The sequence below is a fragment of the Hordeum vulgare genome, chromosome 5H (assembly GCF_904849725.1).
Source record: "Hordeum vulgare subsp. vulgare chromosome 5H, MorexV3_pseudomolecules_assembly, whole genome shotgun sequence".
In the NCBI taxonomy this organism is placed as follows: domain Eukaryota; kingdom Viridiplantae; phylum Streptophyta; class Magnoliopsida; order Poales; family Poaceae; genus Hordeum; species Hordeum vulgare.
The window spans coordinates 514,116,917-514,131,389 of NC_058522.1; the positions used below are offsets into that span (position 1 = coordinate 514,116,917).

Here is a 14,473-nt window from a genome sequence, read left to right on the forward strand (position 1 = left end):
GCTCCCATATTGAAGCTCCTGTCACCTGTTACTGTGCTCTTAAGGATACTAAGGTCAGAAGCGCATAGGTGACAATGTGCACCCTTGCCATTAATGCACCTACCTATGAAGAGGGCAAGGTAGTGCAAGGTAGGGAAATGGATGCTTCCTAGGGTGGCTTGTGTGATATCTCTGGTTTCTCCAACAGTTATACCGGAGACAAAGTCTCTGACCTAAGACTTAGAAGGATTATTAATACTACCCCCATCGGGTATCTTGCAAATCCTATTGAAATCCTCCAAATCCACGGTATAGGATTTATCATACAGATCAAACAGTATGGATGAGTCACGGCCAACTGAAAATTTAAATCTACGCACGAAAGAGGCAGTGAGCATAGCATACTCTTCACATTTATCCGAGAGGAATTCTTCTAACCCGGCATTGCGGACAAGTGTATCAAACTCATCCTTGAAACCTGCTTCGATCATGAACTCATCAGAAGGCCATTCACATGGTTGTACCGGTGCGTCCCTTAGTTGAAAAGGTTCGGGCTCCCGAAAAGAAAGACGAGGACCCTTCTTACTTGAGGAACCACCATGAAACTTCCTCCTGAACATAATTTCCTTTTGCTGAAATTTTTGAAGTTCAAGAGAAAAGTGAATGAAGACCCACCACACCTTGTAGCAACTACTCCTACTCGTGCCTAGAGACCATATCACGTGCTAAAACTACTTGGGACCAGCTAAAATCAACATTTCTAGCTCAAGAGCAGGGTCACCAAGGTAACAAGAATACGTGAAGGATAAAGCACTAGAGCAAAAACTAATTGGACCAATGGAGGAGTCACTTACCAAGGAGTAATTTCCCCAAAACGGTTCGGAGAATGGTGCTTTGAGGAAGGAGATCGAAAATCACAGCCAAATGAGCAAGAACACGGGTTTGAGCTGCGAAACAATTTTTTCTGGAGGTGGAAGAAGAGGGTGGGAGCTGGAATGAGTGGAGGGGGTCCCTGTGGGCCCCACAAGCTTGCACTCCGCCACTAGGGGGGGTGGGTGGCGGTGGCAGGGCTTGTGGCCCCCTGGTCTGGCCCCCAGGCCAGCTCTCAGGCCTAGTAATTTTCAAAAATTCCAGAAAAAATCATACTAAATTTTCAGGACCATCGGAGAACTTTTATTTTCGAGGTATTTTTCTCCGGGACGCCAAAACAGAAAACAGGAAATACTAAACTAATTCTATCATTTTTCTACTAAGCAACAGAAAATGAAAGCTTTAAAACAGAGGTATGTGACTCTTTGATTCATCCGTTTCATGGTCATCGAAAGAAATCCGTCAATGGGGTTGATCAAGTCCTCATGACAAAACCTTCTCGAATCGCAAAAGAGAACGGAGAATTTTCTAATAGCCACTAAGTCACCTCAATGGGGATATGTATCTCCCCAACAAGCAAATCATACTTCATCTTGACACGAGGAATAGGGCATTCAAAGCTCCCAATAAGAATCGATGAAGTCTTTTCGATAGCATTGATGCAATGTACTTGATATCGTTTCTTCAGAAAGTGCACTGTGTGCTCATTACCTTTGACGTGGAAAGTGACATTGCCTTTGTTGCAATCTATAACAGCCCCTGCAGTGTTTAAAAAGGGTCTTCCGAGGATGGCATCCATGGCATCGTCCTCGGGAATATCCAAGATAACAAAGTCTGTTAAGATAGTGGTATTAGCAACCACAACAGACACATCCTCTCAAATGCCGATAGGGAAAGCAGTTGATTTGTCGGCCATTTGCAGAGAAATTTCAGTGGGTGTCAATTTATCCAACTCAAGTCTACGATAAAGAGAAAGCGGCATAACACTAACACCGGCTCCAAGGTCACATAAGGCAGTTCTTACGTAGTTTCCTTTAATAGAGCAAGGTATAGTGGGCACTCCGGGATCACCAAGTTTCTTAGGGGTTCCACCTTTGAAAGTGTAATTGGCAAGCATGGTGGAGATCTCAAGATCTGGTATCTTCCATTTATTAGTCACGATATCTTTCATGTACTTGGCATACGGAGACATTTTGAGCATATCAGTTAACCGCATGTGCAGAAAGATGGGTCTTATCATCTCAACGAAACGCTCAAAATCCTCATCATCCTTTTTCTTGGATGGCTTAGGATGGAAGGGCATAGGTCTCTGAACCCATGGCTCCCTTTCTTTACCATGCTTCCTAGCAGTGAAGTCATTCTTATCGTATTTCTTAGGTTGTGGGTTATCAGGATTAACCGCAGGTTCAATCTCCACATCCTCATCATTGCTAGGTTGTGCATTATTATGAACATCACTGTCCATATTGTCACCAGGTTCATGTTCATCACCAGATTGTGTTTCTGCATCAGATGCAGAAATATCATTAGGTTCTTCAGGTGTGACAGTATTTGGTGAACTGGCATGCAGGCTTCTATCATCCTTCTTCTTCTCCTTAGGATGACTGGGTGTATCAGCATTGATTCCTTGATAATCTTGATCAATTCTCTTAGGATGACCTTCAGGATACAAAGGTTCCTGAGTCATTTTGCCTCCTCTAGTAATGACTCTGACAGAGTTGTCATTTAATTCATTGAGCAAGTCATTCTGAGCTTTAAGTACTTGTTCTACCTGAGTAGTAATCATAGATGCATGTTTACTCAGAAGCTTCAGATCATTGACATTTCTGTCTACACAAGCACTTAAATGGCTAAGCATACGAGTACTTTGTTCCAAATGTCTGCTAACATAATCATTGAAACTTTGTTGTTTGGCAACAAAGTTGTCAAATTCATCAAAGCATAGGCTAGCAGGTTTATCAAAAGGAATATCACTCTCATCAAACCTACGCAGAGAATTTACTTCCACTACCTGTATCGGGTTAGCGAGACCATGGATCTCTTTGATAGGTGGTAGATTTTTGACATCTTCAGATCTAATGCCTTTCTCTTGCATAGATTTCTTGGCTTCTTGCATATCTTCAGGACTGAGGAATATAATACCTCTTTTCTTCGGAGTTGGCTTAGGAGGTGGTTCAGGAATAGTCCAAGCATTATCGTTGATCAAGATGTTATTCAGTAGAGTCTCAACTTGTTCTACAGTTCGTTCCCTAAAAACACAACCAGCACAACTATCCAGGTGGTCTCTAGAGGCATCGGTAAGTCCGTTATATAGGATATCAAGTATCTCGTTCTTCTTAAGAGGGTGATCAGGCAAAGCATTCTGTAGCTGGACGAGCCTCCCCCAAGCTTGTGGAAGACTCTCTTCTTGGAGTTGAGCAAAGTTGTATATTTCCTGCAAGGCAGCTTGCTTCTTATGGGCAGGGAAATATTTCTCACATAAGTAATAGACCATCTCCTGGGGACTACTCACACATCCAGGAGCAAGAGAGGTGAACCAGACTTTAGCATCATCCTTTAGAGAGAAAGGAAACAACTTAAGGATATAGTAGTGGCGGATCTTCTCCTCATTAGTGAAAAGGGTGGCTATATCGTGTAGTTTGGCAAGATGGGCTACGACCGTCTCAGACTCATAACCGTGAAAAGGATCAGATTCGACTAGAGAGATTATCTCAAGATCGACAGAGAATTCATAATCCTTATCGGTGATAAAGATAGGTGAAGTGGCAAACTTCGGGTCGTATTTCATCTTAGCTTCCCGAGATTTTTCCTTCCACTTGAGAAGTAATTTCTCAGCGTCATAGGCATCCTTACACGCAAGAAAATCCTCAGCTATCTCTCCCTCCATAATGTAACCCTCAGGTATATCAGGCAGTTCATATCTAGGAGAGCTAGATCTAGCAGGAGCAAAAGCAGGTTCTATCTCAATAGTATCGGCAGTATCAGAAGCATCACGAGCATTGGCAGTAACTCTAGCAATATGAGCATCAAGGAACACTCCTAGTGAAACATCAGGCAAAGTAGCATCTCTAGCAGTATCAAGCATAGCATCATTAGGCAAAATAGCATCTCTAGCATCATGAGGCAAAGCAGTATCAAGCATAGCATCTCTAGCAGTATCAGGCATAGTATCAAGGATAGTATCATCAGGCATAGTATCAAGCATAGCATCTCTAGCAGTAGCATCATAAGCATCATCAAGCACAGGCGACATATCAAGATTTCTAGCAGGAGGTGATGTCGCAAACTTACTCATAACTGAAGGTGAATCAAGTGCACAGCTAGATGGCAATTCCTTACCTCCCCTCGTAGTTGAGGGCAAGACTTTGGTCTTCGGATCCTTCAGATTCTTCATAGTGATCAGCAGATATAAATCCCAAGTGACTCAGAGAATATAGCAATACCTCCCCGGCAATGGCGCCAGAAAAATGCTTGATGTCAACTGTTCTTCCCTTGCAACGACACCAGAAGAATGCTGCTAGCACTCTCCGGCAATTGAAACTAGAAGAATGTTGTTGACGACCCACCAGCGCGTGGGATCCTAGCAGTTTTCGAGGGTAGAGTATTCGACCCAAATTTGTTGATCGCCAAAACAGGAGGTGAGAGAATACTCTCGAGTATTAGCAGTTGAATTTGTCAGATTCAACCACACCTGAAAGATTAGTATCTGCAAGCAAAGTAGTAACAACAAAGTAGCGAGTAATGGCAGTGGCAAGGAACAGCAGTAGTGACACCAGTAGCAAGTAGCAACAGTAGCAAGCGACAGTAGTAGCAACAGTAGCAGCAGAGCAAGACAAGTAACAGCAGCAGCAACAGTAGTAACAGCAGCAGAGCAAGACAAGTAACAGCAGCAGTAGGACAAACTCGTAGGCAATGGGTCGGTGATTTGTTTGGATGATATTCATCATGCAACAGTTATAACACGGAGAGATATGTGGCTAGCTCCCGTTCGTCAATGTGATGTAGTCATGCATTCCGTGTGTCGTCATACGTGCTTAGGAAAAAGAACTTGCATGACATCTATTGTCGATCCCTCCCGTGGCAGCGGGGTCCAAAAAGAAACTACGGGATATTAAGGTTCTCCTTTTAATAAAGAACCGGACCAACGCATTAGCACTTGGTGGACACATGAACTCCTCAAACTATGGTCATCACCGAAAGTGGTTCCGGTTATTGTCACTCCGGGGTTGCCGGATCATAACACATAGTAGGTAACTACAACATGCAAGATCGGATCTAAAACACATATATATTGGTGACAACATAATAATTTCAGATCTGAAATCATGGCACTCGGGCCCTAGTGACAAGCATTAAGCATGGCAAAGTAGTAGCAACATCAATCTCAGAACATAGTGGATACTAGGGATCAATCCCCATCAAAACTAACTCGATTACATGATAGATCTCATCCTACTCATCACCGCCCAGCGAGCCTACGAATAGATTACTCACGAACGATGAAGAGCTTCATGGAATTGGAGAGGGAAGAAGGTTGATGATGACGATGGCGATGATTTCCCCTCTCCGGAGCCCAAGACGGACTTCAGATCTGCCCTCCAGATGAAGAATACGTGGTGGCGGCGGCTCCGTGTCGCAAACGCGACGAAAACTTCTCTTTTTATTTTTTCTGGGACGAAAGTGAACTTATAGACCTGAGGTTGGGGGCGGCAGAGCTATGTGGGCCCCACAAGCCTGCCCACCGCCACCAGGGGGGTGGTGGCGGAGTCAGGGCTTGTGGCCCACTGGCCCACCCCCTTAGGTGGAACTTGACGCTGATATTTTTCATATTTTCCAAAACTGCTCCCCGTAGATTTTCAGGACGTTTGGAGAACTTTGATTTCTGCACAAAAATAACACCAAGGCAATTCTGCTGAAAACAGCGTCAGTCCAGGTTAGTTCCATTCAAATCATGCAAATTAGAGTCCAAAACAAGGGCAAAAGAGTTTGGAAAAGTAGATACGATGGAGACGTATCAAGTACCCCGTGGTGGATCGTGGTCTCGTAGGCGATCTCATCCAGCTGCCCGATGCTGATGATGTTGCTGCAGAGACAGGGTATGAAGTACTCCTCACACAACAGAAGGTGCTCACCGTTGCGGCACTGGAATATGATTGTCCCTTTGCCCTCGATGTGGACCGCCGAGCCGTCGCCGAGCTTGACCGTCCCGCGCACACCGGTGTCCAGCTCGGAGAAGATGTCCCGTCGCCCAAACATATGGGTTCTGGCCCCAGTGTCCAGGTACCACGCCATGTCGCAGCGATCACCCGCCGCCGCCGCGCGCGCCTGGGATTGTTCTTCGTTCAGCAGGACATGCTCGCCAGCACCGTCGGCGGTCAGCATGGTCTCATGTGCGGTCGCAAGGAGGAGCGCTGACTCGTGCGGCTCTTCCTGCGCCAGATGCACCTGTTCCTTGCGTTCCGGCGTGGCTCGGTGCAGCTGCGGGAGATGTGCCCAAGTTTGTTGTAGTTGTAGCACTTCACCCCGCTCATGTCCCGACAACCGCCGCCGCGGCCGCCGGACCCGCCACCCGCGTTCCCGCCGTCCTGCGGCGGGCGGGAGTCATTTCTCTTCTTCTGGTTCTTGCCCGGTGGTTGTTTTGACCTCTGTTGCCATTGCTGTCGCCCGAGCCCTGCCCGGACTCGCGTCCTTGGCGTCGGGCCTCCCACTGTCGTTCGGTAAGGAGAAGCTCCCCGCCGGCCTGGCCTGGCGTGGCCGCCCCGCACCGCTCCTCGGCCGTGCGCAGCCTCCCGATCAGCTCTTCGATTGAGATGGTCCTCAGATCAAGTAGCGTCTTGATGGCCACGACAATCTATGCGTAGCGAGAAGGAACAACACGTAGGAGTTTCTGTACCACACGTACCTCTTCCAGGTTGTCACCGAGGTTGCGTAGCTGATTGACGAGGTTGGTGATCCTCATCCTAAAGGCGTCGAGGGTCTCGCCGTCGCGGAAGGTGATCTGCTCGAATTCAGCGCGCAGCCGCTGCGCGGCTGCCTCGCGCACCCGGTGCACCCCCATACACATGACTTTGATCGTGTCCCAGGCCTCCTTCGCCATTTCCTTGACGACGAGGACGCCGAGCATCTCTGGAGGCGCAACTCTGAAGAGGATGCCGAGCGCCGCCATGTCGTCACGGACGTGCAGCGCGTTCCCCTCGATGGCGTCCCAGAGCCCCCAGGACTCCACGTGGACCTTCATCACGAGCGAACACTCGATGTAGTTCGTCGAGGTGAGCGTTGGGAATGTGGTGCCGGCGCCCGGCACGAACGGCGCGCACTTCGTGGCCGCCCCTTCGTGGATCACCACCCGGCGCTCCCGCCTCACCCTGCTGCGCCCGCGACTGCGTTCCCGCGGTGGTGTCGGCGACCGGCTCGGCCCACCCCTTCCTCCGCTGCCGCCTCTTGGCCCGGACGCTCTCTAGAGCCGGACATAGCCGTCGAACGCCCCTACCTTAGCTCTGATGCCAATTGTCAGGGTTTTCTCAACACAAATCGCTCGATCACATGCTCTCTCTCTCTCTCTCTGATCGCTCGAGGTAGGAGGTAGACGATGACAGCTGATTTTGCGTCGCGTAAGACTTGCGACTTTTCTCGTTTTTCATCCTCTATTTATTCGGTTACAAAGGGAACAGGTCGGCCGGTAGATCCTACCTTCGCGCCACGACCCAGACTGCTCGTGCCATCCCACGAGCTAACGTCGTGCGGAGCCTCCCAGCGAAACGCACGACCCTCGATGGACGTGGTCACATCGTGCTACAAGCCCATGCAGCCTACATGCACGGCGCGCATAAGTTGCGGCCCAAACTAACCTAACAAGTATCTAACTAACATTTATTTCCAACGACAGGATTAGCTAACAGAGTGATCTTGCTTCGTTTTTAGGTGTTTTTGTGAATGTGTTTAGGGTTTCTGTTTTGCTTACGAAGATGAGACGGTGGCAGCTCCCTGGAGATGGAAAATAAGGTTCGCCCCACTTAGCCATGTTCTAGTGACGTGTCTAGCGTCGTCGGAGGACGTGTCAAAGTGTGTATCTGGTGGATGTCACGGGATTTGGTCCATGCTGGTCTTCGATGGATCTGTAGACTGGATCCTTTTGATCGATACTTCTCTCCGTAGGTGAGGGTTGTTGTTCTGGTGTGTTGCTCCTACGGGGCCCTAGTGCGATGACTTTCTGATTATCTATTACAATACATTTGGCCTGATTTCGATGAGGAGGGGGATTGACGGTTGCGTGTCTTCAATTCTTGCTCCATTGCTTATATTCGGTATACGGACATGGGTGTAATATACTATATCACTAAACCCCCTAGAATTGGAGTCCTCTCATTCAATTAAGGTCACCAATTTGGAATAGGGTCACCGATTTTGATCGAATCAACAATTTCTCACTCAATTATTTTAATACTCTATAACACTAAGCTCCCTATTTTTAAGGCCTCACAATCAAGTGAGCTCTCAATATGAAGTTGGGTCATCCAATTTTGACTACGTCAACAATTCCACAATGAGCTCTTATTCATTTTTTAATACAACATGCTTCCTGATTTTTAAGTTTCTCCCGTCAATCCTTGTTGATTTTGACTCCGTCAATTCTTTGTTGTGGCAATGAAATCTCTAACTTTGTTAAGCTATCCCGTCTTAAAGCCCCTCATTCAACTCTTCAATTTTGACCGGAGACATAATTGATTGGGTCGTTCATCCTGGTTTCATGGTGGGATCTCTCGATGAATGGATGACAAAACAGAAGTGTCGCCCATGACACGTTTAGCATTAGCATAACACACGCGTGTCACAACATAAGTAACTTTCTCATGTTGTTGTACTAATTAAAAAACGTCCTATCACACGGTAAAAAAATCACCCAAACACCATAATAAAAATAATGATACACTCACGAACGATTCACTATGGATTGGTTATACCACACATTGTCCCACTAATCACTTTGCTGATTTGCACCGTTGGTCTACTTTTTCCCTAATCTCTAATCATAAATTGTCACATCCATCTGTAAGCATGATTCCGCAAAGTATGTCCCTATGTGTAGCATATCTATAAAAAAAATGCATTTCATTGTATCCCCCACCCGCCAAATTAACTAATACGAATATTTATCAGAACTTTAAAAAATTACATGAAGCATGTATAACCCCAAGAATATAAGCGACGCGGTAAAGCGCGCACCGCCCTTCTATTTTTCTATTTTTTATTATTTATAATGTTGTTTGTACTGCCATGACAAATGATGAATAAATTAAAAGTTTGCTTGGAAAAAAGAGAGGACAACCTAGGCCGACAGGTCAGTTTATTTATTTATGTTGGGTAAATTGGTTGGTACTCCCTCCTACAAAAATATAAGAGCGGTTAGATCATTAAAGCGATCTAAACACTCTTATATTTGAATATTTGAGTACATGCTACGATGATCGAGGCATACGGCACCGATCGTCTTGGCCTGCAGGTGAGGCCGTGAGGGTGAGGCGAAGCTCCAGGCTGCCATTGCTGCTGAGAGGTACACCACAGACATGCTAATTTCTGTACAAAAAGAAAAAGACATGCTAATTAGCACCCTCGATAGATGCAATGCAATGAGAGGAATCCACCTGCCTCCAGTGTGTATAGAGGCAGGGTAGAAATGCCATTGAGGGCGAGCACTATGCAGACCGATGCAGATGCATGGTAGCCCAGTCAGTGAACTGCGTGCGTTTGCCACCATTGCAAACAGCTCAGATCTTGCAAAACTCCATCATGCAGGAAATGTCCAGCCATGCAGCAGAAAGAAACCACATGTGCAGCAAATGAACAATGCAGGAACATCTCAACAGCAGTGCCAAAAGGTGCAAGGTCGACTGTAGTGTTATATGCATGATAAGCGGCAGTGAGCACTGCAAAAAGAAAAGAAAAACCACACTAGGTATTTAGGAGCTGTTCGGCAACCCACAGCTCCACGAAAATCGAGGATCTGCGGAGCACCTGTTCCCCCGCTCCGTCATTTTTAACTTCAGCTCCGCCAGCTCCAGGAGCAGAGTCAGCAGAGAGGGATGCCGAACAGACCCTTAGTTACCCACTTCTACAGTTACTTGTGGGGTTACGAATGAGAAATATACAGCTAAACAGATATCTACTTGGATCTCAAGAGAGTTTGATTCATGGATTTGCTAGGAATACGGACAAACTATCGACACTTTTTCGGCGAGTTCCTTGGCTCTGCATGACTGTTGTAGTTAATACTCCTCGAGTGCCGTTGACACTCTAATGCTAATTAATGCCTCTTCTCGTTTCCAGTGTGAAACACCAACCAATCCCTAGTGAGAAGTTCCATCAAACAGTGGGTGAAGAATAAAGATCCTGCTATGCAACATTTTGCTTCATCTCATTTGCGATTTCCTGGAAGGCCCGCCGTGGCCTCCACGGTCCTGTGCTCAACGGGTTCTCAGGCCAACGGCTGTGACTGGCACCCTGAGAGCGCCCATCAATGCCAAATGGTACAGGGCCGTGGAAGAGCGAGCGCTGAGCTGCACTGCTTTTCACTGAGCTTGGTGCCTGGTCGGTGCCTCGAGCTTTCTCACTGAGATGGGTCGTGCTGAGCCTTTGGCAGACTTGATTGCCGCAATCTTGAACCTTCCGCTGCTTCCAAGCTGGAGCCTTCCTGACAAAACTCCGGTTCACGTACTCGTCTGTGGAGATTCCGGCCGAGTCATTGTTGCGTCTCCATGAACCCGCTGATGAGCTTTGTGGCCGAACACCCGCAGCCGGGGTTTTGAGGCTGCTGCTTCCTTGAGATGACGAGGATGGTGTTTTGTCCCTCTGCTCACTCGCATGTTTGCTGCTTTCACCTTGCGGGGCGGTGGTGTTCTTGCCATCGGCCAGCTGCTGCTGTTCATCCTCCTCCACCATGTCAGCCCAAGTTTTTCTACCACCACCAACCAAACCCTTCCCCTCTTGCATAGGATTCTCAATAGCATCTATGGCGCCATTAGAGCTTGGCAAGCATTCAGCTGGGCTAGGAGTCTGACCTTGATTCTGTGCACTGATATTGGATCTGTCCTTTTTGACCAGCCGCTTTCGTAGTTTCTCAAGTAGAGACTGTGGTGTGGCAGCATCACTGAACAGTCTAGAAAGATCATGGTACTCCTCCAGACTTTGTCCAGTCTTCTCTCCATCAGTAGCAACCATAAGCTGTGGTTCTTTACGCTTCAACTGAGTTATCGGAGATGGAAGCGCTTGTGAGTTGCAATCTTCATGCTTCTCTGTATCCGCCGAAACTGAAGCTTGCGTTTCTTCAGAAGTCAATTGAGTTGAAGCAGAGAATATTTGTGGATGTAAATATTCAAGATTCCCCACATCAGTAGCAAGCACAATCCGTGAATCTTTAGACTTCATCTGAGTTATGGGAGAAGGGAGTGCCTGTGACTCAAGTTCCCTAAGCACTTCAGTAGCCCGGGCAAAAGATCTCACGTGGTTTTCATCATTGCAGTTGTAAGGTATAGCTTGGAGAAGGTATTTAGCTTCAGCTACCTTTCCCATCTTCATCATGCAGATGGCTAGATTGCACTCTTTGTTATAATCAGTTTCTATAGCAAGAGCTTGCCTGGGTCAAGTGACAAACACCAAGTCAGTAGCAGCTGGATTTAGTTTAATGAACCTTACTGGAAACCATGCATGAAGTTATGGAAGAAAAACAGAGTTCGCTTCTACCAGCATCAGCATTTACAGTCCTGAGAACGGTCATTTCTGCATCTTTGATGTGGAGCGAGAAACTACTCCCTCCGTCCAAATATATATGGCCCACTCAAATTTTAAGCCTGACCTTGATAATAAATTTGACTAACAAAATATGAGTTATATGCCTTACAAGTTGTAACATTGGAAAACCTTTTCGGATATGGATCCAGTGATATACTTCTTGTGGCATACAACTCACATTTTGTTAGTCAAATTCATGGTCAAAGTTAGGCTCAAAATTCCAGAGGGGGGGGGGGGGCTTATATGATCGGATGGAAGGAGTATAATGGTGCCATAATATTTACTCATTTTTATAAATAACACCAAAAAAATGATTGAGAGTTCAAGAGAATACAAATCATGTCTAACGAAATCCATATCAGCTTAATAAGTAATCCCCAGCATAGATATACCTGTAGAGCATTTCAGCTTCCTCATAGTTTTCAGACTGCATATAGGCCCACGCAAGGTTACCCAGCAACCTTCACCACAAAGCAGAGCTTAGAATGGCATTTGCATGACAAATGAAGATGTATGAATGATTTTCAATACCTTGCCTTTTCATCCCTGAGAGAGAGATAGAATACTCTTCCATGGGATTTAGAAAGCTTAGTTTTCCACCGGCCAGAAGCTAGATCCTCATCAATCATTCTCAGCTTCACTGTCAGCATTTCAATCTGCTCTTTTGTCCTACCACATTTCTGGTTTAACATAAAAATGATTTGTATCAATACTTGGCTAGATATTTATCTACATATATGGTGTAGGTTTATTATTGGCCGATGGCATTTTTGCATGGGTTCTTGCAATGTATTAAACGTGTTCAGGATCTACTAGTATAATCAAACCTCGGAAATGGGCTTCAGAAGAAAATTTTAGCTTACATACGTAAATTTACAGGACTGAGGTACCTTGTACAAGTCAAGAAGAATATTGTCAAGAGACTCCTGGGCTTCATTGGGACAACGGTCACGGAAGGATCTTATCGCTTCAATGGCTTCTTCAGCCCGATCTGCTTGTTTCAGTACAGTAGCCATATCCTTCAGTGCACTCTCAATTCGTTCACCACTATTAATAGCTGCCCAGAACAATGGAACTGCCTTGTTTGGATCTTTTTCAATTAACTGTAATAAATGAATGGTAGAGGCAACGTGAGGAAATGAAAAGAAACACAAGCTTATCTTACGAAAGCTTCTATTATCAAAATTGTAAATGCATCTTGAATCAAAAGCCTGCAAGTGCTACTGAAAAAAATAACACTGTGGGAACGCAGGTAATGTACAGAAGTATTTCATCATATAACATATAAAGCTTCAGGGAAAATGAGCATATGTTGCAGCTACTAATGAGACACAAACATACGGATGCAGTACGCAATCAAATCTTGCCAAAACTGTTTCGATATAAGCTTTTGATAGAACATAATTCTAGTAATAGGACACCTAGTCGCCTACTCATATCGGCAAAAATAAATAAATCAAATCTGCTAAAAACGGTAGGAGGGCACAGCTTCCATGCCACTTTAAGCTAATTATTTTTCTCAAAATTATTAGTCATGCCAGGGAGTGTGTACCTTCATGGCTTCATCCTCCTCTATTCTTGTGCAGTTAACTGTTAATAAATGCCCCGATACAATGGAAGATGATGTGAAACAACCATATAATGGTTCTTCACAGGAAAAATGCTACGCTTCGAGGCCACTACATCCTTCTCCCCCCGTATACTACTCTTGGATCAGGCCAACTTACGAAGCATGTTCCAGGATTCAGCAAGAGGCAGTCATTGCAGAATACCATTACAATGCAACTAACAGAACAATGCCATGTTCACTCGAGATAAAATTTAATGAATCGACTCACAGAGATCAGTTCCACGATGCATATTTAATTATTTATTGATATGCTCCCGGGAAAATGGATGCCAATGGATTTGCACAAGAGAAACGTTGTAGCCTTAATAGTTGAGGCAGCCCGGTGGCATCTGAGCTCTACTGCAACTGCGCAGTCAAGGAAGCTAGCACTGATTTTCACCCGTGGCACACCACCCTGACGGAACACGTTAGGACTCAGGAGCAAGTCAAGTCAAGTCCCCTCTGACAATTGAATATCTCCTAAATTTCAGCCCCGCAATCATCCTGAGAAGAAGAGGCCACGAGTTTCTATTCTACGAACAATCGGGAACACGAAGTGTAGGACAGCAAGTTGATCTACCATATCAGTCGCATCTAACTAGCCACCCCGAACCCGAATCCCTCCCCGACGGAGAATGGTGGCCCGAGCGGGATGGCACGGCGCTGGATTTCGGGACCTGAACAGGGAAGGGATTGCGCCCGATGGTGGCGGTGGTGGTCGATGGTGTTACCTGCGCCTGCTTCGCCCTCGCGTACGGGGAATCCGCTGCCGGCGGCGCCCTCGGCGGCCGGGAGCACCCGCCGCCGCTCGTCGGCGGGGTGACGCGGTAGGAGCAGCAGCCGGCGCTCAGAGGCGGGGTGAAGTGGTTCCTGGGGCCGGGGAAGCCATCGGGGGTGCAGGGGCTCCACCTCGGCGGAGCCGCCCCCGCCGCGGCCCTCGGCGACGTCCACGGCGGCAGCCGCCTCCCCACGCTCGGCATTGCTATGCCCCGAGCGGTGGCGTTCGGTGGCTGACTAGTAGGCCCGTCTTGCGTTGGTCCCGCTGGTCGGTATCGTGCCGTTGCTCTGTTTGTTAGTGGGCTCGGGTTTTGTTGTTTCCAGCCTGCTCTCGGCCCGATGGTAGTGTCAGGCTGGCCCGGTCCTGAGATTTGGATACTTTCCCTCAAGAAAAAAAATAACATCCTGGCCTCGAAAAAAAAAACATCCCACCTTGCAGCGAAAATTTAATGT

At 46.7% G+C, this 14,473-nt stretch overlaps 1 protein-coding gene across 1 annotated transcript; it reads right to left on the reverse strand.

Moving 5' to 3' along the window:
• Positions 1–9,687: 9,687 nt before the first annotated feature.
• Positions 9,688–14,262, reverse strand: LOC123451945. Its single transcript, XM_045128514.1, has 5 exons — positions 13,975–14,262; positions 12,525–12,737; positions 12,166–12,314; positions 12,027–12,095; positions 9,688–11,479 (listed from the first exon to the last, which is right to left on the reverse strand). Exons 1-5 carry the CDS (start codon positions 14,221–14,223, stop codon positions 10,240–10,242), a joined length of 1,920 nt encoding a protein of 639 aa, XP_044984449.1. The 5' UTR covers positions 14,224–14,262; the 3' UTR covers positions 9,688–10,239.
• Between the last annotated feature and the right edge of the window lie 211 nt (positions 14,263–14,473).

Excerpts from the sequence above, each read along its gene's own strand:
- LOC123451945 (XM_045128514.1), bottom strand. The coding sequence starts at position 14,223 with ATGCCGAGCGTGGGGAGGCGGCTGCCGCCGTGGACGTCGCCGAGGGCC. Across the intron at positions 12,738-13,974 it reads CGAGGGCGAAGCAGGCGCAG|TTAATTGAAAAAGATCCAAA; the intron begins GTAACACCATCG and ends CATTTATTACAG. Across the intron at positions 11,480-12,026 it reads GAAGCTGAAATGCTCTACAG|GCAAGCTCTTGCTATAGAAA; the intron begins GTATATCTATGC and ends CACTTGACCCAG.